Here is a 20,880-nt window from a genome sequence, read left to right as displayed (position 1 = left end):
TGAGGAAACAGGCCCTGTCCCAGGCACAAGGAGAAGTGCCTAGGACATTCCGGATTTATTGGGAGGGTGAGCTCCTTGTTAGTGAGCCCACTAAGCCTGAACCTGGTGCCCTCAAGAGGTTGGTGGTACCCCAGGTTTACAGGCCCTTCCTACTGCAGTTGGCGCATGAGGTGCCCTTGGCTGGTCATCTTGGGACCAAGAAGACTAAGCAGAGGCTCTCTGCCCATTTCTACTGGCCACGGATGGGAGTAGAGGTGGAGTCCCACTGCAGGACCTGCCCAACTTGTCAGTTGTCTGGCAAGACTGGAGGTAGTGGCATTGCCCCACTGCAGCCATTGCCAGTGGTTGGCACACCATTTGAGAGGGTGGGCATCGACATCGTCGGTCCCCTTGACCCTCCCACTTCAGGTGGACATCGGTTCATCCTGGTCTTGGTAGATCATGCCACCAGGTACCCTGAGGCAATACCCCTTCGGACTGTTACTGCCAAGGTGGTTGCCAGGGCTCTCCTGGGCATTTTCACCCGTGTTGGATTCCCCAAGGAGGTTGTCTCTGACAGAGGATCCAACATCATGTCTAGTTACATGAAAACCATGTGGAAAGAGTGCGGGGTAACCTACAAGTTCTCCACCTCTTACCACCCCCAGACCAATGGTCTGGTTGAGAGATTTAATAAAACTCTAAAGGGCATGCTAGGGGCTTTGGAGGAACCCCTAAGGAGGAAATGGGATCTCCTCCTGCCATGCCTGCTGTTTGCTTACAGAGAGGTACCTCAAGAGGGTGTTGGTTTCAGCCCCTTTGAGTTACTCTTTGGACATCCCGTGAGGTGGCCCCTCGCCTTGATCAGAGAAGGCTTGGAAGCCACCCCTCCAGGTCCCGCCAAGCAAGTGGGGGACTATGTGTTAGGCCTCAGACGGAGGATGACACAGATGATGGATCAGGCAACAGCAAATCTCAAGGCCAGCCAGGAATTGAATAAGTACTGGCATGACCTTAAAGCCTCGCAAGTGGATTGGACTCTGGGACAGGAAATCATTGTGATGGAGCCTACCAAGCCTAGAGCTCTGGCAGACAGGTGGACTGGACCCTTCAGGATCATCTCCAAGGTGGGCGAAGTCAATTATTTGGTTGACATGGGAGCCTCTGGGGTAGCCCCTCAGATATTCCATGTCAACAGTCTCAAGCCTTTCCACCGGCAAGCAGAAGTCTCATTTCTCTTGCTAGCTTCAGGGCAAGAAGAGGATGAGAGTGAGCTCCTTCCTGATTTGCTGCATAGCAACCCTCAGGATGGCTCAGTGGAGGGAGTACATCTCTCTCCGGATTTGACAACAGAGCAACAGAGGGCCTGCAGGGCTTTACTCCAACAGTATGCCTCTCTGTTTTCACTGACGCCAGGCCTTACACCGTGGTGTAGGCATGAAATTGACACTGGTGACAGTGTGCCTGTCAAAAGCAGGTGCTACCGTATGTCAGATACCGTCAAGAACCACATCCAGGCTGAGGTCGCCAAGATGTTGGATCTGGGTGTTATTGAACCCTCAACCAGTCCCTGGTCCAGTCCAGTGGTCCTTGTCCCCAAGGCAAGTTCCCAGGCGGATACCAAGGATTGGAGGTTCTGTGTGGACTACCGAGGAGTCAATGCCGTCACCAAAACTGACGCGCACCCATTGCCCAGGGCTGATGAGCTCGTGGACACCATAGGTGCTGCCAAATTTGTGAGCACCTTTGACCTTACCTCAGGCTATTGGCAAATAGCTCTGACGGACCATGCCAAGGAAAAGACGGCCTTCTCAACACCTGAGGGACTCTACCAGTTTAGGGTCATGCCTTTTGGGTTGAAGAATGCCCCTGCCACCTTCCAGAGATTGGTCAACCATGCGCTCAGTGGGCTGGAATCCTTTTGTGTGGCTTACTTAGACGACATTGCCGTCTACAGTTCCACCTGGGAAGAGCATTTGACACATCTGGATAAGGTGTTGCAGGCCTTGAAAAGGGCTAACCTCACTATCAAGGCCACCAAGTGCCAGAAAGCTTAGGGGAAAGTTACCTATCTTGGTCATGAGGTAGGAGGGGGTCAAATCCAACCTCTCTCCAGTAAAGTACAGGATGTACAGAACTGGGAGACTCCCACTACTCAAACCCAGGTGAGAGCCTTTTTGGGCCTCACTGGGTACTATCGCAATTTCATGGCAGACTATGGAACCATAGCTGCACCCCTGACAGCTCTAACTTCACCCAAACAGCCTAGGAAGGTTAATCGGACCGAAGACTGTCAGAGGGCCTTTGATGGCTTGAAAGAAAGTCTGTGTAGGGCACCTGTGTTGTGTGCGCCTGACTACAGCCGACCCTTTATCGTCCAGACGGATGCCTGCGACACCGGAATTGGAGCGGTCTTGTCCCAGTTAGATGACAAAGGGAGAGAACATCCTATCATATTCATCAGTAGACAACTCAAGGATAGAGAACTTAGGTGGGCTACTGTTGAAAATGAGTGTTTTAGCATAGTTTGGAGCCTTAGGCCCTACCTTACGGGGTCTACCTTCAAGGTCCAAACAGATCATAAGCCCCTGAAGTGGCTGATGCAAATGAAGGGTGAGAATCCGAAATTGCTCAGGTGGTCCATTAGCCTGCAAGGGCTAGACTTCACCATAGAGCACAGACCAGGGAAGAGTCACGATAATGCAGATGGCCTTTCCAGAAAGTATGTTGACCGTCTGGATGAGGGTGTCTATCCCGTGGGAGATTAGACACCCTCCACCTCAGTCTGGGGGGGGGGCGACTGTGATGCTGGAAATGCATCAGAGGGACAGGGCCTCTGAATCCTTGTCCTTTACTGCTTTTTATCGTGTGTTCTGTCATGTTTTCTGCCCAGGAGTCCATGTGGGACTCCTGGCAGTGCAGCTTTCTCTTTTGGTTTGGTGAACAGACCCATGGGATACCCTTATGGCACCCATGGGTAGGGGTAAAACCCTGTGCCCCTAGTGTATGTTTTTTGGGCACCTGTGGGTGGCCCACAGAGCAGGGTATGGGCTGGTGGCAGCTCCATGCTGAATTTGACAGGTGCTCTGGGTGTCCTCCATTTTGGGATACCCAGGCCCTGCCATTGGGATCAGTTGATTCCTGATAGGAAACAAGATGGCCCCTGTGGCCTCTTGCTTTCTATTGCCTGTTACCTTGTTTTCCCAAAGTCCTGGGAAGCCCTGACTCTGTCCCTTCCCCTGACTGGCTGTTGGGTGGAAGTTCCATATATGGTGTTGTTGTGAAGGCCCAGCTAGACTGACTGGAGCCTTCCCAGTGACTGTATGTTGTGGGTACCTCCTGTGGGTGGGACCTGGGTGAATGGAGTGTGTGAACAATATACACTCCTTGTTGTGGTTGTCTGGTTTCTGGCATGAGAGACAAAGACTGAGACAGCCCTGCCCGAAACTGGCCTGAATGCAGTGTGTAGTGTTGAATGGCTGGGTACTTGTCCCAATCCACATTCCTTGTTGTGAGTGTCTGAAAGGGAGGAGTGTGGCCTGAATGCACTGTGTGCCTGATTGGCTGACTGACTGCATGAATGCCCTTCTGTATGATTGGCTGCTGAGTGTGTGCCAGCAGTGTGGATGAGAGACAGAATAGTATATCTGGGGACCTCTCACCACTGGTAAATGGGTTCAGGGAGCGTTCAGAAGCGTTCAGAAGCGTTCTGGAGCTGAGTCTCCACTCTAAGAGTAACTGGAACTGCTGATCCTCGACGTCCAGCTGGAAGAAGAAGACTTGCTGCTGCATTTGCTTCGACTGATCCGAAGGCTGCCGAAATCGTCGAAGACTGACCCGAGAGAGGACCTGGTAAGGCGCCCTCTTCCCGTGCTCCGAGGGACCATCGAGCACCGCTCCATCTTCGCCGAAGCGCCCTGGAAGACAGACCCTCGAAAGGCTGCCGACCCGAGACGGGACCGCCGAGGAGATCGAAGTGAAGCACCCGGACATCGCCGCCGTCGAAGTCCATTGCCGTCGACCAGGGTTCGCAGGTTTGTGTAACCGCTGGAGGCCCGTCGAAGTTGTGTTGCCCAGCCGTGGGAACCACTTGACGCCGTGCCGCAGACGACCGGAGCCGTCTGCTCCTTTGCCTAAGAACATTCGAATCGAAGGACTCCCTCGTCCGCAACGTCGACCGCTTTATCCTGCCGGAGAAAGTTGAGAACGACCAACGCGCTGAGGAGAAACCTGCCGGTGGGTTTCCCGCCACCAGAAGACCACAAAGACTCGAACGACTCGACGCCCTTGCTGGGCCTCCGTCTCCACAATCTTTGCGGTCCAGAACTATTGTCACCGAGGTGCCCCGCACGCCTCTGCCTTGCAGGACGCCGACGCTCCGACGCCGACGAGCACCACTCGGACGAAGCTGCCGCCTCATCGACGCCGTTCTACCCTGTTTGTCGACGGACGTTCGACGCCCCGTGTCTCCCGCTTGAAAGGGAAGGCATTCAAGAAGGGCCGTCGATTCCCCGTCGCCGAACACCGAGTTCCTCGACGCTTCTCGACGCCTCTCGACGATCCGGGACTCCCGCTTGAAAGGGGGTCGCTCAAGAAGGATCTGTCGACGCCTCTTCGAAGAACTCAACTCCACCAGGTACATTGGGGGGGTAAAAACATTATAGGAGGGAATAAGACTTGCAGAACAATATATGGACTGGGCTTGTGCTATATCTTTATTTTACAGGTTGCCCAGGTGGGGGGATCTCCACACAGAACTGTGTCTAGTGGTAGGGGCCAGTATTCTGCCTATTGCTCAACCATCTTATTTTCTCTCCTCTCTCTATTGCTGGTTTCACTCTATTGATCTGTGTGACATTGTTACGGTATTGTTGATGCACTTTAATGAGATCTAATACAAAGGGTGGTACCACTTTAGAATTGTATATATTTGCCATTGTTGATTTTCCTAAGTACAAAGTGAGTTATTATGATAAATGTACATAACCTTGAATATTGATTATATAAAGACTGTGTTCTAACCAATACAGTGTGTGGACATTCCTTTGTGGGGGCTTGGGGACTACACTGTACTTAAGAACCAGCCTGCATCACCTCCTGAGAAGCTAGGCCTTGATTGCTCGTCCATTGCTACCGTAATAGAGAATCTTGGCTGGGGTCCTCTGTGCCTCCCCTCTACCATATAGAGAGCAGAAGTACAGACACCCCCCACCGGTCTTCTTTACAGTGACCAGCCTGATGTCCGCAGACGCCATTGGCTCAAACAGTTTGTGGGCCAGAGCGCCCAAGACTATGTTGACGTCCCACACTGGGTGCGGCCTCTTGACAGGCGGGTAGAGCCTTGGGAGCCCCATCAAATGTTTGACGATAGGATTGGAGGAGGCGAATATCCACTCCTCCGAATTCCTGCAAGCCCCGATGGCTGCGAGGAGAGTACGGTAGGTGTCCACCTGCACACTCAAGTGTGCAAGGTGCGTAGAGAAGGAGAGGTATGTCGTCCAAAGTGCATTCCAGGGGGTCTATTTCCTTGGAGTCTGCCCAGTGGCAGAATCTGCTCCATTTGCTTTTATACTGGCCCTGGTAGCCTTGCTCCTTGCGCCCTGTATGATTTCCAGATTAGCCTGGGAGAACCTGAGGTGCCACAGCATTACTTGCTCAGGTACCATGCTGTGTGGGCTAGTTTCTTTGGCGCAGGGTGGATGACCCTGCCCCCCTGCTGCGCCAGAAGATGAGCTGGGCCCGTCGGGCGATAAATCAGGAATCTGAGCAGCGCCGAAAACCATGGCCTGGCCGGCCACCGTGGAGCAATTAGAACGATGTAGAGTTGGCGAGACTCCTTGATCGTGCAAATCACTGTGAATCAGCGGAGTGGGCGGGAAGGCATAAGCCTTCCTGCCGTTCCATTGAAGAAGAAATGGGACACGGACAGAGCCGGGGCCATGTCCCTGCCAGGAGGCAAACTGAGGGCCCTTCTTGTTGTACCAAGTGGCAGAGATCCACCTGGGGATGACCACACCAATAGAAGTTCTCCGGAATGACTGGGTCGTTTAGCTGCCACTCCTAATTGTCCGCTCCCAACCTGCTGAGCCTGTCCGCCTCCAGGTTGGCTTCCTCCGGGAGGTGAACTGCCGTGAGGTAGATGTCGTTTTCCAGGGCCCCCTCCCACTTGCTGATTGACAGTCTGCACAGAGGAGGGGATCTGGTGCCTCCCTGCTTGTTGACGTAGTACATGCTGGTCGAGTTGTCGGTCTGGATGAGGACAACCTTGCCCCTGAGAAGTGGTAGGAATGCTCCCAGCGCTAGCCAGATGGCGTTCAGCTCTAACCAACTGATTTGGTATTCCTGCTCCTGTCGAGTCCAGATGCCGTGGACCAAGTGATCGTCCAGGGTGGCTCCCCAGCCCTCGAGCGAGGAGTCTGGTGATGGTGACCTGCGGAGTGGGCGGCCGAAAGGGCTTGCCCGTCCGTCGGTTACAGTCCCTGGACCACCATGTTAGGTCAGGGTGGAGAGATGGAGGAACGTTGATCCTCTCGGATTGAGAGCCCCCATGAGGTCGCGAAGTGCCACTGAACTCTCCTCATCTTCAGTCTTGTGTGTGGGATGGCTAATAGGACCGCTGCCAAGAGACCCAGGAGATGCTGGTACCACCAAGCAGAGGTCAACTCTCTGCTGAGGAAGTGGGCGGTGGCCCTCTTGATGTAACTGTTGTTCTCCAGCATGGGTCTGGCATGGATTCACATGCTCATGAATATTCCTCGTCGTCAGGCTGGGAATCCTCGGTAAAGAAAAATCAGTATCAGTTTCGTTTCTGATCTGTCTTTCGTAGTAGTAACCAATCACTGATCTCTGCGTCATACTGACCACAGCCAATGACTGCCCTCTCCCTAAGCCCCGCCTCTGGCAGCCATCTTCAGATTTGGTAGCACGTGAAGTGGCAGTATGACCAAGTGAAGAGCCGCAGAGGGGTAGGCGGGAGGATTCGCATGTGAATCCATGCCAGACCCATGCTGGAGAACAACAGTTACAGGTAAGTAACTTGTTCCTTCTCCAGCATGGGGTCTGGCATGGATTCACATGCTCATGAATAAAAGAATACATAGCAGTACACACATGCACAACCACGGGAGGTGGCAAAGGCTCAACATTAAGCATTATATCCAAAACTCAACATTAAGCAATTCTTACCTCCTCACCAGGCTCACCTTAGGCGAACAGGTTGCGCAGCACTGCTTGGCCGACCCTGGACTCCTTCCTGGAATCCCGATCGACGCAGTAGAATTTCGTGAAGGTGTGCGTCGACCTCCACGTAGTAGCCCTGCAGATGTCCAGCAAGGGTACACCAGATAGGAACAAGTGGTAGCTGCGATCGCTCTGGTGGAATGGGCTCTCGGACGGCCAGGCAGCGGTCGGTTTGCCAACCGATGACAGTACATGATACAGCCGGAGAGCCATGTGGAAATGGAGGCCTTCGAGAGAGCCTTCCCCTGATTGACAGGTCCAAAGTCCACAAAAAGTTGTGACGTCTTCCGAAAACACTTTGTGCGGTCCACGTAGAACTTCAGCGCTCTAGCCACATCCAGCGAGTGCAAAGTCCTTTCAGCCGGCGACGAAGGCGACGGGAAGAAAACAGGCAACACCAAGGGTTTGTTGAGGTGGAAGTCCGACGGCACCTTGGGCATGAAGGAGGGGTGCGTCCTGAGCACTACCCTCGTGTCATGAAAAGTCAAGTACGGGGGCTTGCAGGAAAGGTCCTGGATCTCTCCCACCCGTCGTGCGGAGGTGATGGCCACAAGAAACGCTTTTTTTCCACGACAAGAACTTCAACGGAGCAGAGTGCAGAGGCTCGAACGGAGGTCCCATGAGCTTGGTCAGCACCACGTTGAGCTCCCACGCCGGGGCCGGAGCCTTCACCGGCGGGAACGATCTGAACAGTCCCTTCATGAATTTTTTCACCAGACGATGAGACCACAAAGACGTCCGCCCCGTGGTTCTGGTGTATCGGGAGATCGCAGCAAGATGAATCTTGTTGGATGCGTGCGCCAGTCCAGCCTTGGCCAGCATCAGGAGGTACGGCAGTAATTGGGGAGCCGTAATCCGTAGAGGGTTAATCTTCTGTGCGTGGCACCAGACAGAGAACCTCTTCCATTTGTGTCCATAGCATTTAAGAGTTGAGGACGCCCTGGCCTTTGCAAGAACCTCTCTGCAGTCGGCCGGTATGTCGTAGCCTCCAAACTCTAACGCTGCAGGAGTCAGGCCTGCAAGTTCAGCGACTTCAGGTCGTGATGGAGGATGGCGCCTCCTTCCCTGGAGAGAAGATCCGCGTCCACTGGCAGCTTGATTGACGGGGACGCTGACTAGTCCAGAAGGTCCGGGAACCATATCTGCCTCGGCCTCGCAGGTGCGACGAGGATCATCCTGCACCGTGACCTCTTGAGCTGGTTGATGAGCCGGATCAGCAACGGCAATGGAGGGAACGCGTATAGAAACAGGCCCTCCCAGGGGAACGAGAAAGCATCGCCCATGCTCCTCGGCTGGTGAAACCTGCTGGCGAACCTCCGCCACTTGGAGTTCGTCGCCGTCGCGAACAGATCGATCTGGGGTGTGCCCCACCGTCGGAAGAGGCGGTCCACTAGATCCTGTCGTAGTTCCCACTCGTGGCACGAGCGCAGCTCTCTGCTGAGCGAGTCGGCGATGGTGTTTTTTTTATTCCTGCCAGATGAAACGGCACCAGAAACATCTCTTGGGCGACGGCCCAATGCCACAGATCCTGCGCCTCCTTGGACAGGGCTGGGGATCTGGTACCGCCCTGCTTCCTGATGTAGAACATGGTGGTGGTGTGGTCGGTGAAGATCCTCACCACCTTGCCCTTGAGGGACGGAAGAAAGGACCTCAGGGCCCAAAACACTGCACGGAGCTCCAGGATGTTGATATGGAGGGACTTCTCCGTCGGAAGCCAAAGGCCTCTCGCGTGCAGATTTTCGGTGTGTGCTCCCCACCCTTCCAGGGAGGCATCCTTGGTCACTGTCTCCTGGTGGCCGGGGGTCTGGAAGTCCATGCCCGCCGTCAGATGCGCACGGGTGCCCCACCACCGGATCGCTCGTCGGAAACTCTCTGAGTGTGATCCTCTCCTCGAAGCTGCCCGTCGTCTGGATCCAGCGCGCGGCCAGGAACTCCTGCAACGGGCGCATCCGGAGCCTGCACAGGCAGATGAGATAAATGCAAGAAGACATCATTCCGAGGAGGGACTTGATGGACCTCACCCTGGCCGCGTCCGCAACCAGCATCCGCTGCACTTTGCCCAAGATGTCCCTCGTCCTTTCCTCCGACGGAGAGGGAGAAGCGACACTGTGTCGAGCTTCGCTCCCAGAAACAGTGCTCCTTGTGCGGGCACCAGGTGGGACTTGGCGTAGTTTATGGAAAATCCCAGGTCCGTGAGTAGTTGGACGGTCCTTGCCGTGTGCTCCACGGCGAGCTCCTTCGTCTTCGCTCGGATGAGCCAGTCGTCCAGGTAGGGGTAGACGTGGATCTACTCTAGGCGCAGCCGCGCCACCACCGGTGCGAGGCACTTGGTGAACACCCTGGGTGCTGACCTCAATCCGAAGGGAAGGGCTCTGAACTGGTAGTGACGCCCTTGGACCACGAATCTGAGAAACTTTCGGTGTCCCTTTAGGATGGGGATATGGAAGTAGGCATCCTCCAAATCCAACAACGACAGGAAATCGCCCTCCTCCAGTTGACCCAGGACGTGTTGGAGGGTGACCATCCTGAACTTCTGTGCCTTGATGAATTTGTTCAGTCGTTGTATGTCCAGGATGGGACGCCATCCTCCCGTCTTCTTCTTCACGAGGAAGTATCTTGAGTAAACTCCGGAGCCCCGAAGCCTCTTTGGGACGAGCTCGATGGCGCCCTTCCTGAGCATCGCCCTTACCTCCAAGAGAAGTTGAGGGACGTGATGATCCTTCCTGGCCACAGGGGGGACGGGCGGGCACCTCTTAAGAAACTCGAGCGGCGTGACCCTGAGCCAGGGCGTCCAGCACCCAACGGTCGGTGGAGATGGACTCCCACACGCTGGCGAAGCTCGCCAGCCAGCCTCCCACCGGGGTGCTTCGGTGGGGGCCCGACCCCACGGCCGGTTCAGTCCTGCTTCGACGAGGCTTTGCCGCCTTGTCCTCCTTGGCGACAACGGCGGGGTCCGCCCGACTTGCCTCGTCCCCTGTAGGCTTCCTGTGACGACGAACGGGCCGCTTGACGATAGGTGGAAAATCCGCCGCTGGAACCTTTGGAGGCACCCTGTTTGCCTCCGCCGCTCCGAAAGGGCGGCCGTCGTTGCTGGAGAACACCAAGAGCCCGGGCCGTCTCCGTGTCCGCCTTGATGGCTTGTAGGGAATCGTCCACTGTTTTCCCAAAGGTTGCTCCCGTCGAACGGCATGTCCAAGACTCTGGTCTGCACGTCCTGACGGAAGTCAGTAGCCTTGAGCCATCCGCGCCGCCTAAGGCACAGGCCGTTGCCCAACTGGCGAAATCCAGTGTCCGCGATGTCCGTCGCTATCGTAATGGCGTGGTCCAACGCCACTTCTCCTTCCTGCAAGATCTCTAGGGCCTCCGCCCTCTTGTCGTCTGGTAGGAAGTCCAGCAGGGGGGCGAGTTTGTACCACAACTCCCTGTCGTAGCAGGCTACGATAGCCAAGGCGTTGGCAGCCTTAATCGTCGTTGCTGCCGATGAGATGACTCTGCGTCCCGTCGTGTCCAATTTCTTTCCCTCGCCGTCCGGCGGGGAGGTTGACGTAGAGGCCGCGCCCCCCCCCCCGCTTTCTTCCTGGCCGCCGCGGAGACGACCGAGTCCGGGGTCGGCTGTGCCCGAAGGCACAATGGGGCCGCGTCCAGGACCCGGTACTTCTTCTAGTACTGATCCCTTCTAGCCGGCGTTGTGGATGGGTTCTTGAGGAGGGCGAGACCCTCATCCCAGATATCGTCCAGTAGAGGTACAGCGAGGATCGTCTTCCTCTTGGTCTCGCGCCGTTGATAAAGGAAACCTTCCTTCTTCTCTTCCGGGCAGAGCTGGAAAAGCTCGGATGCCCGGGCGATCATGGCGTGAAACGATCCAATCTCGTCGGGCGGGGAGCCCGGGTGGGAGGTGACGATGGGAGATCCTTGTCGTAAACCTCGTCGTCAGTACCCGTCGCGGCCGTGTCAGTCCCCGTATCATCCCCACGTGTCGTGGACGGGGAGGAGGGCTGAGCAGGGTGCGAAAGGTTGAAAAGGAGGTGGAGGATGAATCCTTCTTCTCTTAAGAGGAGGGCTCCCAGAAGGGCCTGGCTCTGGGTCCCCCGTCGGGAGCGGTTCCTCCGTTGTTGGTAACGGCAGTCCCGTCCTTATCTCCGAGCATAAGGACTGTATAGCCAACAAAATGGTTGCCGAGTTGTCTTGCGGCACTGGTTGAGGGGGTTCCGACGGGCGATGAGGAGCCCCGTCGGCACCCTAGACGTTCTCGTCGTCTCCCACGTCAGGGTCCCTCCCGACAGGATGGTCTTCTTCCACGCCAGCGCCGTGGCCTAAGACTTCGATCAGCTCCTCCTCAGAGGTTGAAGCCGAATCCACGACGACCTCCTGCCCCCCTTTTTTCTTCTCCGTCGGAGGTTTCACAGGGGTCCTGTCGATGGGCATGAAAGAGGACTCCCTCCGCGGTGGCAGGGAGATTCTGGGCCCCGAGGTCGCCACCACTGGTGTAGCATCCACAGGCTGAGGCAGGGCCACCGCGACTGTCTCGATAGAGGCCTTGGCCGGATGGATCAAGGCTTTCACCACCTTAGGTGCGCTCACCGCCTTCTCCTTGGGGGGAGGGTCACCACCTCGCTCCCCCTCCGATGGGGCCTTCGAGCACGACCGGGGTCTCTCCAGGAGCTTCGCCGGGTGCTCGGCCTTCCTCTTACCCGAGCCAGAGCGTTGGCTCATGGTTGATGGCACCGGGGAGGATGCGCCCTGCCTGGCGCCCGTAGAGCCCGACCGTTCGGCTCTCCCGGTGCCAGCGGACTCGCGGTGCTTGGCCTTCTGTTGGACCCCCGTCGCCGGGGCGCCGTCAAAGGTCTTAGAAGACCGCTCGGACTTCTTCTTCTTCTCGCCTGACGGGCTCTTTCCTGCCAGCCAGTTGGCGAGACGCTGATGGCGGTCCTTCATGGTCCGCTCCGACATATTGCCGCAAAGCGCACAGTCCTTCTCCACGTGCGTCTTGTCTTCATGCAGGCAGTAAAGGCAAAGGGAGTGTTCGTCCTCCTTAAAGACATTCTGAAGCTGGCATCCAAGGCAGACCCTGAACAGCTTTCCGGGCGTCGAGCTTCCCTTCTCCTGGGCCATGCTCGAGGAGGGCCTGAGAAACTTCTGGAGTCCTCCAAAAGCGTGGCTCGACGAAATCTTCACCCTTGAGGGGCGTAGAAGAATCTGACACGCAGAAAAAGCGCGAAAAAAGCACTAACGCTAGAGAGCAATTAGCACGAGGATCCCAACACTTGAACGTGCAGTAAAAATCTGAAGATGGCTGCCAGAGGCGGGGCTTAGGGAGAGGGCAGTCATTGGCTGTGGTCAGTATGACGCAGAGATCAGTGATTGGTTACTACTACGAAAGAGATCAGAAACGAAACTGATACTGATTTTTCTTTACCGAGGATTCCCAGCCTGACGACGGGGAATATTCATGAGCATGTGATTCCATGCCAGACCCCATGCTGGAGAAATACTTTCTCGGTGCACGTGTCCCAGATGAGGCCCAAAAATGTCAGAGTCTGCGTGGGCTGCAGCTGCGACTTCTTGAGATTGAGCGAGCAGCTCAGATTGTGCGTGTTCATAAAGCATTGGGACGAGTGGTGAATCGCTTTCGGAGATGTAGCCCTGACGAGCCAGTCGTCGAGGTATGGGTAGATGTGGAGGCCCTGCGCTCTGAGGAGGGCCGCCATTGTATTCAGGAGCCTGGTAAAGACCCTGGGGGCCGAGTTGAGGCCAAAAAGGAAGGACTTTGTATTGAAAATGGTAGGCCATGATCCTGAACAGAAGGAAAGAACAATGGGGCTGCCAAATCGGGACGTGTAGGTATGTGTCCTTCAGATCAGCGAGTACATCCAGTCTCCCCTGCACAATGTCTCTGCTATAAAAGCTGGCGTAACCATCCTGTATTTTTGCAGGTAAGGGGAGGATGAGGGTGGCAAGGTCCAGCATGACTCTCAGGCCTGCCTGGTTCTTCTTCTGAATGGCGGAAATCCTTGAGTAAAAGCCCAAGCCTCGCTGGGAGGCTGGGACTTCCTCCACTGCCTGGCTCTCTAAGAGCGGCCTGATCTCCGCCAGAAGCATTGCTGTCCCAACTTGAGGGAGTGGAGGCGGAGGGAGGAGAGGATGGGATTGGATGGGTAGGCGGTACCCTGTGGATACTACAGAGAGGATCCAGGGGTCTGCGAAATTCTGGCACCAGAAATGCACATGGAGAGCAAGCCTGCCCCCCACTGGAGACACGTGGAACCGGAGGGACGTGTCATGCCTTCTTTCCCTCAGAGGCTGTTGCGGAGGAGGGGGGACTGGAAAAAGCTCTTATTCCCCACCCCTTTTTGTTGCTTGCGCCGGTTCTGAGACGGTGAGCGGTCAGGCTGCCTTGATCTCCGTTCCTGGAAGCCATGGAACCCTCCATACGTACGCCCCTGGTAGGAGCGCTGCTGTGACTGGGTGTACGACTTGGGCGTGGTCTTTGTCAAGATGGATGAAGACTTGGCCGTTTGTGAGCTGTTTTTCTTCTTGTCCAGCTCTTCGTCCGTGGAGGAGTGGAAGAGGTCCACCACTTTGAACGGTAGATCTAATATGCGTTCCTGGACGTCCGGGTTGAACTTCGTTGCCCGGAGCCAGGCTGTCCTTCTTATGTCCGTGGCGATACAGATGTCACGGCCAGAGGTGTCAATATGGGCCACGGTGGATTCCATGAGGTCCTGCGCCACCAGCTTGGCCTCAGCCAGTCCCGCCTCAAAACGTGATTGGCTCCGTGTAGGGAGATCTGGGAGGAAGTCTGCAATTTCCCACCATAACCTTTGGTTAGCGGCAGCCAGCATGACATCGGCATTGGCCTGATGAAGATGCAAGGACGCATTGGAATACAGCTTCTTCCGGTACGTCTCAAAGATCTTCTCCTCCTTGCCTAGCAGCGTCGAGGAGGAGGCTGACGACTGAGGCTTGGAGTATATTGATGCCACAGCGATCACCAAGGAGTGTGGCTGAGGATCGGGCGATAGCAAGAGTGTATCCCCTTCTATCTGTCTGTACTTGGCGTCCAGGCGTCGATTGACCGGCTGGACCGAGTGGGGCTTGAGCCAACCCTTCTTGGCCAGGGAGACTACATCGGTTTTCAGTGGAATCTCTGTTTTGGAAGAGGGGCGTCATGTGAGGACTTCAGCCAGAACCCCCTCTGCCGGCTGTTCAGCCTCGGGTTGGGGTAGGCCCAGGTACTCCGCCAGCCCCGCAAGACGTTCGTGGAGGGCACTGGCTGAGGATGGCTGCGCCGGAAACCGGGGGTGCCGGCGGAGGAGCTTGTGGTGCCAGTAGCATCATAGGGAGGACCTCCCTGATGGCGTCCTTGAGGATAACCCCCATCCGAGGTGACTTCATGAGCCTGAGGAACCTCTCGAAGAACCCCTCTTCACTGGCCAGCAAGGTGGTAGGGGGTACTGACGGGGTAGCCGGGAGCTGCTGTAAACCCTGTCCGTATGGACGCAGTGGAAAACTGCCCTGTGCATAGGGAGGATAGGCTGTATGCCACGCACCTGGTTGAGGCCAGTCAACCTTGACCCTCGTTCTTCGCTGAACTCCTGGAATGGCGTCAGACGGGTGCCTCTGTCTGGCGTGGCGGCCATCTTGTCAAGCTACCTGCCACGTGCCTGCGACGTGTTGCTCAGCTTGCTGACCCAGCCTCCTCCAAGACTCTTGCGTGTGGATCACGAGGCCTACCCTGCTCCTCGGGCCTAGACTTGGTAGGTGTGACACCCTCGACCCGGGGTTCGGTAGAGCAGAGTTTAGGCGCCCCCTCGGATTTATTGCGGTACTAGGGTGTAGCCCCTCGGCCATATTGCCAGTACAAGGGCAGAGACCCTCAGATGACAATCCTGTACAAGAACCTTCTGGTCCCTCAACACTGCCACCGGGAGGATCCAAGGATCCCTTGGCTCGAAGGCCGGTAGCTGCAGCAGCCTCGGTGCACGTGCTGGTACAAGGACCTAACGGTCCCTCCCGCGGGGCAGAGTCCTTGGGAAGGGGTCTCCTTTGCGGGGTGTGATGGAGAATAGCGGCCCTTCCTTGGGCCTGGCTCGCTGTGTCACGAAGTTCTTGAAGTCCTCTGGAAGTGACTTCTGAAAGAGGTTCCTCCACCTGGCTAGTCTGTTCTTCAGCGATTTCGATGACAGCGAGCTGCACGCTGAACAAGCCTGCCGACCGTGGACTGGGCCAAGGCAACGTAGGTAGAGGGCGTGGGAGTCTGAAATTGGGAAGAGCCCATTGCAGGATGGACACCTGCTGAACTCTGTGGAAGTCGACATGCGCCAGGGAGGAGCTTGACGCCGAGGACCTAGTACCTGAATGATAAAAAGACAAAAAAGAGAAGTATCCGCGCGTGGAATTACATGGCCGAAGCCAAACACAGGAGCGCTGGTGAATTCGGCCTGTTCCCGTCGACGCGGATAAGGGGACTGGTGTATGGAGGCTGAGTCAGGGCAGCGCATGCTCCCTGGGCCACGCCCCGCGCGTCTCTAAATTTGGAGGGGAAGAAGGTTTTTTTCTGGTGAAAAAGGTGCCGTCTCCCGTCCTTTGGAAGTGACGCCCATGCAGTATGGAGGAAAGTGGACAGGACTTAAGAGTATGTTATGTTAATGCACTAATTCTACCCTGTGATCGTCACAGGAATCATATTGCAAAGGGTTACAAAAACAATATGCCACAATCACTGAAGAATTACAACTGTTCATTAATAAATGGAGACGCACAAAAAATACATAATCGACGCAACAGGAGAGAAGATACTGAAGGAAAAGAGGGCAAACCAGCAAACAGTGCATAAACAAAAACTATCGATATTCAAAAGCAGTTTAAAACAAAATGAGAACTTTGCCAAAACTATTCCAGCACCAACCACAGCCAGTGCTCCTTACTTCTCTCACATGAACGTTAAGTGACCCGTATAGCACTGGTACAAGTTCCCAACAGTTTATTGGATGATATGCAAGAAACCTTGTTGACTTGAAAAACTGAGACATAGTATGACCTCTGGAGCTTAAAGATTACTTACAGCATCTTTCTCTGGGTTGCAGACTTTCACCCAAAGAATATGGTCCAATAGCCAGTCAATGGGCTTATCTTTATAGAACATCAGAATGAACTCAACTATCAGACTCAGATCCAACGACTTGAACATCTTCCCTGCAAAAAAAGCAGACGTGGTATCAGAGATAAACAGAGCACATTAGACCAGCCTATGCTGACGATGCATAAATAAACATTCATTCCAACAATAACGTACGGCTTAGAAACCCAGAATATTAACTTTGACACTCATTTAACCAAAACAGAAGGTGCATTCTGGCAACCCTAATTAGGCTTACCTAAGAAAACAGGCAAGCCCCGGCTCAGAATTGAGTTGGGCATATACTGTCATTAAGAACAGTGCAAAAAAAAGAAAGTGGCACATGCTTTATGGAAAGTATGCAAGCCAAAGATGGGCGACATCAATGAGGTGCCCTGCTACGAGGAATGCCATTAGAGCCGAGAAAATATATGGAGCTAAGTGAAATCTTTAGTAAAATCTGCTTAAGGACATGCATCCATTGAGGATAACCTTACTTACTTTAAAAGCAAAGCCATTTGGGATTGGTTTAACAATTGGAAGCTACTGGCGACGAAACAAAGATTGCAGGAATTCTTAGGATATGTTCCTTTTTAAGTCTTCAGTGGAAATATAAGATGACCCTTCATTAAGTAAATGCTTAATTTATTTGAAACACTGGAGATCGTGGGCCGTCGGCTGGAGATTCTGAAAACCATGCAAATTTGTAGATTATGCAAACAAATATGGGTGCGGGAAACTATAAAACATATTTATATAGAATGCCCCCTTTAGGATAAAATATTTCTGAACGTTTGTTGCCATAAACTCCCTTCATTCTGACATGTTCAGTCCGAATGCATTAAGTGGAGGCAATTTAGCCTGAACATTGCAATTGTTCAATTCCGGTTACTTATCAACTCACCATCCTCTGCTGAAATGGAGGGACCTAGAATTTCATTTTTTTTTTAAAACACCATTAGTATGTTTTGTAAGCTCTTACGATGAATAAGATCTATATAGATTGACTGTTGATAAACTTGCAAAATTAAATGTATCTTACTGATAAAAATAGTTTTTACTTTTTACGTGTTTGTTTTTAACCACGCATATACGAATAAATAAAAAATAAAAAATAAAAATAGAGCACCTTCTACTATGAGGGGACGGGCAATAAAAGTGTCAAAACATTCCTAAACCTAATTGTATCTGTTCAACCAAGAACTGTCACTTGGGCCAAAGATATTTCTCACACATTTCTTCATGAAATGGGATCTGAGAACTTGTGCAGAATAGTCCGCCTTTAGCAGGGCACTTTGTACGTGTATTTATATTTATTTGAAGAACAGGGATTGTCAATTTATATCAGATGTGACTTTCAAAAACGCATTAACAAAAGGCAGAGGCATTTACTGAAATGGTGCCTGTAGAAGAGTACAAATATAACAAGTGATGAGCCAGTTTATGAGGGTGTAAACTAAGTGGGACATGGACCAGGTACACCTCAAAAACGGAACAGGTGACTTATAAAGGTAATATTAACTTAGAGGGGCAAGTGTGCAAACTAAAAAGGAGTACTGTACAAATATACAAAATTACATTAAGTGGCACTGGAGGGAGTGGTGGGACCAAGTAGGAAGCATGATGAAGGGGCAGGGAGAACTCCTTCTTTGACAGTAGCTGAAGTTTAAGCAGAGTGTTGCACAGATCCACCATCGGGCTGCCTTCGATTGTGATGGGCATCGGGTTCCAATGGAAGGGTGCAAGTAGGGAGAAAGAGCAGAAGTGAGAGGAGGCTAGGGGGAGGAGCATAGGGCAGTGAGGTTGAGTGCAGATGCAGAGGGAATGGGATGGTGAGTAGAGAGATGTAGCCAGCAACTGAGGAGCAAGACCATTGATTGCTTTGCAAACATGGAAAAGGAACTTAAAAAGGGAGCATTTGTGCATTGAGAGCCAACCAGCATGATATTGTTAGGTAGTGGCGGGGGGATCTTGGTATATTGTAGAGAGTGCAGGTAGCGAAGTTGAGAACTTGTCTAAAGGGAGGATGGTGTAGAAAAGATGGAGTAGATATGAGCAGTGGTTGAGTTTGCAGAGAACAAAGGAGAAGATTAGAGTTTACAACAGCATCGAGCCAGGCTTCTTGGTGCTTTTCTGCAGTCAAACCAGAGTTGAGACACATTGTACCAGTGGCAAGTCTGTTTGCAGACAAGGGCTCTCTGTGGATCGAGTTGGTGCTTGAAACGGTTCCCAACAGTTCGAGCCAGGGTTGCGGTGGGTCGAAATAATGTGCCCATTTGGTCGAGTCGAGTTAGTGCTCAGGGAGAGCGAGAACGGTGCTTCCACAGTAGCGAGCCAGATATTGAGTCGTTTCAGCGATGTGCTTAACTGGGTCGAGTCAGTGTCAAGACAGCTTGAAGCACCACCTAAGTGGTTTGAAGTTTGTAGAGTGCACAAAGCAGCACTGCAGGTCCTGCAGCATATCAAAGCGAGTTAAGTGCAGTTGAGCCAGCTCTAAGAGTTCTCCTACTTTGGTAAACAGGGTTCCAAGTTGCTTCTGGACTTCGGAGTTGCTGGGACGCCAACTCCAGGGTCTATAGGGCAAGAGAGGGCATTTGTTCTGCACTTCAACTGCAGACATTTCTGGCATCTGCAGGGAGTCCTTCACCTCCAATGAGCAGGATTCTGTTCCAAAGAAAAAGCAGCAGTGGCGTGGCTATGTGGGAGCACCGACCTAAGACATAAGCCGCCCCCCCGTACAAAGTGACCGCTGGTGCCCATTGGACAGCCCGGGAAAGCGGGGTCCGATCCCAGGGAAAAAGCCCTACACCTCGCCCCCAGATCCGGAGACCCTTGTTGACTTACCCTTTCCCACACCACCGGCACATACAAAGGGCTGACAATTCACAGAGAAAAGGGGGGCCAGTAGGACTGAGTGGTGACTATACACTCCCCGGACCAAAGACTCACACAGCTATGGTAAAGGACATGCCCCGAAAAGGGACAGCGCAGAACAAAATAGACCGCTATAAGACAAGTGTCCCAACATCCTCAGCGCGGGAGAAGATGGCTGTGGATGGCGAATGTGTGGGTGCGGGGCAGATAATATCGCTCAGACATTATGGCCGCCATATGTGAATCTAGATCATCGGTTGAAACCAAAATTGATGGCATGGCTTCTGAAGACTCCTTCTTACGCCAAGACCTACGCAACGCGACCTCGCCGGTGGGAGAGAGGGAACAGAGCGCATATCGGACAATGAGGATGCGCCAAAGAAGATGGAGGAACCGCTGACATCAATGTCTCAGTAACTAAATGCCTTAGAAAACCGGGGCAAAGGACAGTGAAGGCAGGTCCCGCCGCAATAACCTTCGCATACTCCGACTCCCAGAAAAGGAGGAAGGACACTATGGAATTATTTTTGGAACACTGGCTATCGGACCTTATGGCACCCAAGAAACTTTCAAACTTTTTTTTTAATTGAATGGGCCCACAGAGTCCCAACGGGCCGTCCTGTGCTGGGTGCCCATCCATGCATGGTGATAGCGCATCTCCTGAACTGTAGGGACCGAGACATGCTCCTACACATGGCAAAGGTGACAGGCCCGATTACCTATAACGCAACCAAATTGGCCTCTTCCCAGACTACACAAGGGTTGTACAAAGAACACAGCAGTCGTTTGACTCCCTAAGAAGCTAATGTCCCTGAACATTAAATACGCACTTTTCTTTCCGGCTAAGCTCATACTCTACCACAATACTACGGTACACGTGTTTCACAGCCCCAAAGAGGTCTGGGACTGGCTGGAGACACACGTTCTCTCTGGCCCTCTCTGAAATGCGGGAACCACGTGTCGACGAGATGGACGATGGGACTCCAGGGAGTGGAAAAGCAGGTTGACAGCACAGATGTGCAACATTGACACGCCGATACGAATTTGAAAAAGTTGCTTGACAAGGCTTCTGGGACCCAAGACTGCTACTATGCAGAATCCTCAAAGCAGCAGCCCCTGAGGGGGGACACTGAAGAGCTGAGCTGGCTCTCACAGACAACCCCAGAAAAATGTCTTACGTGGTTTAGGTCATATAGGTTTGGGCAACAGGTACTTCAAGTTGGAGGGGAAGTGCAGGGTGGGGGGGACTCACAGTTGGTGTTTGGAAAGTGTGGTGAGGAGCAGCACTGGTCAGTACCAGAGATTGCAGATTGTGGCTTAAGATCTACCCCACGTCCGCTTGCGTGTCCGCTTGATGTGAAGTTAGGACAGCAGGTGCTTCTAATTTGGGGGGGTGGTAGACGGTGGGGAGGTTGGAGTGTTCATTCTTACAGTTCAGCTTGGTTGGTCGCTTAGTTTACCGGGTGGACAGCAATGGCATACACCACACCGACTGGCAGAGGGTGTGTGGGCTGGCACGGGATCTTTGGTAATAGGGAGATGGATAATGGCTCACAGGGCACAAGAGACATCTCTGGGGATCCAATGACACATAATGGGGGGGTATCTCTGTTGACATGGAATATCAATGGACTAGGCTCCAGCATTAAACAGAGATTAGTACTCCAGTT

The 20,880-nt window shown here is 53.5% G+C and overlaps 1 protein-coding gene across 4 annotated transcripts in view; it reads right to left on the bottom strand.

Annotated features, from left to right (window-relative positions):
- Window positions 1-20,880, bottom strand: part of MGAT4B (alpha-1,3-mannosyl-glycoprotein 4-beta-N-acetylglucosaminyltransferase B) — a 1,380,432-nt gene that overhangs the window by 462,165 nt on the left and 897,387 nt on the right. For all 4 annotated transcript variants that reach the window (XM_069654102.1, XM_069654101.1, XM_069654099.1 and 1 more), the window contains one exon: window positions 16,283-16,413. In XM_069654102.1, the coding sequence (XP_069510203.1) occupies window positions 16,283-16,413 (131 nt within the window). The remainder of the gene's footprint in view (window positions 1-16,282; window positions 16,414-20,880) is intronic.

Source organism: Ambystoma mexicanum, chromosome 3q (genome assembly GCF_040938575.1).
Source record: "Ambystoma mexicanum isolate Mex_15411 chromosome 3q, UKY_AmexF1_1, whole genome shotgun sequence".
Classification (NCBI taxonomy): Eukaryota; Metazoa; Chordata; class Amphibia; order Caudata; family Ambystomatidae; genus Ambystoma; species Ambystoma mexicanum.
The sequence above is the reverse complement of the archived record's forward strand: the minus strand, read 5'-3'. Positions and strand labels throughout refer to the sequence as shown.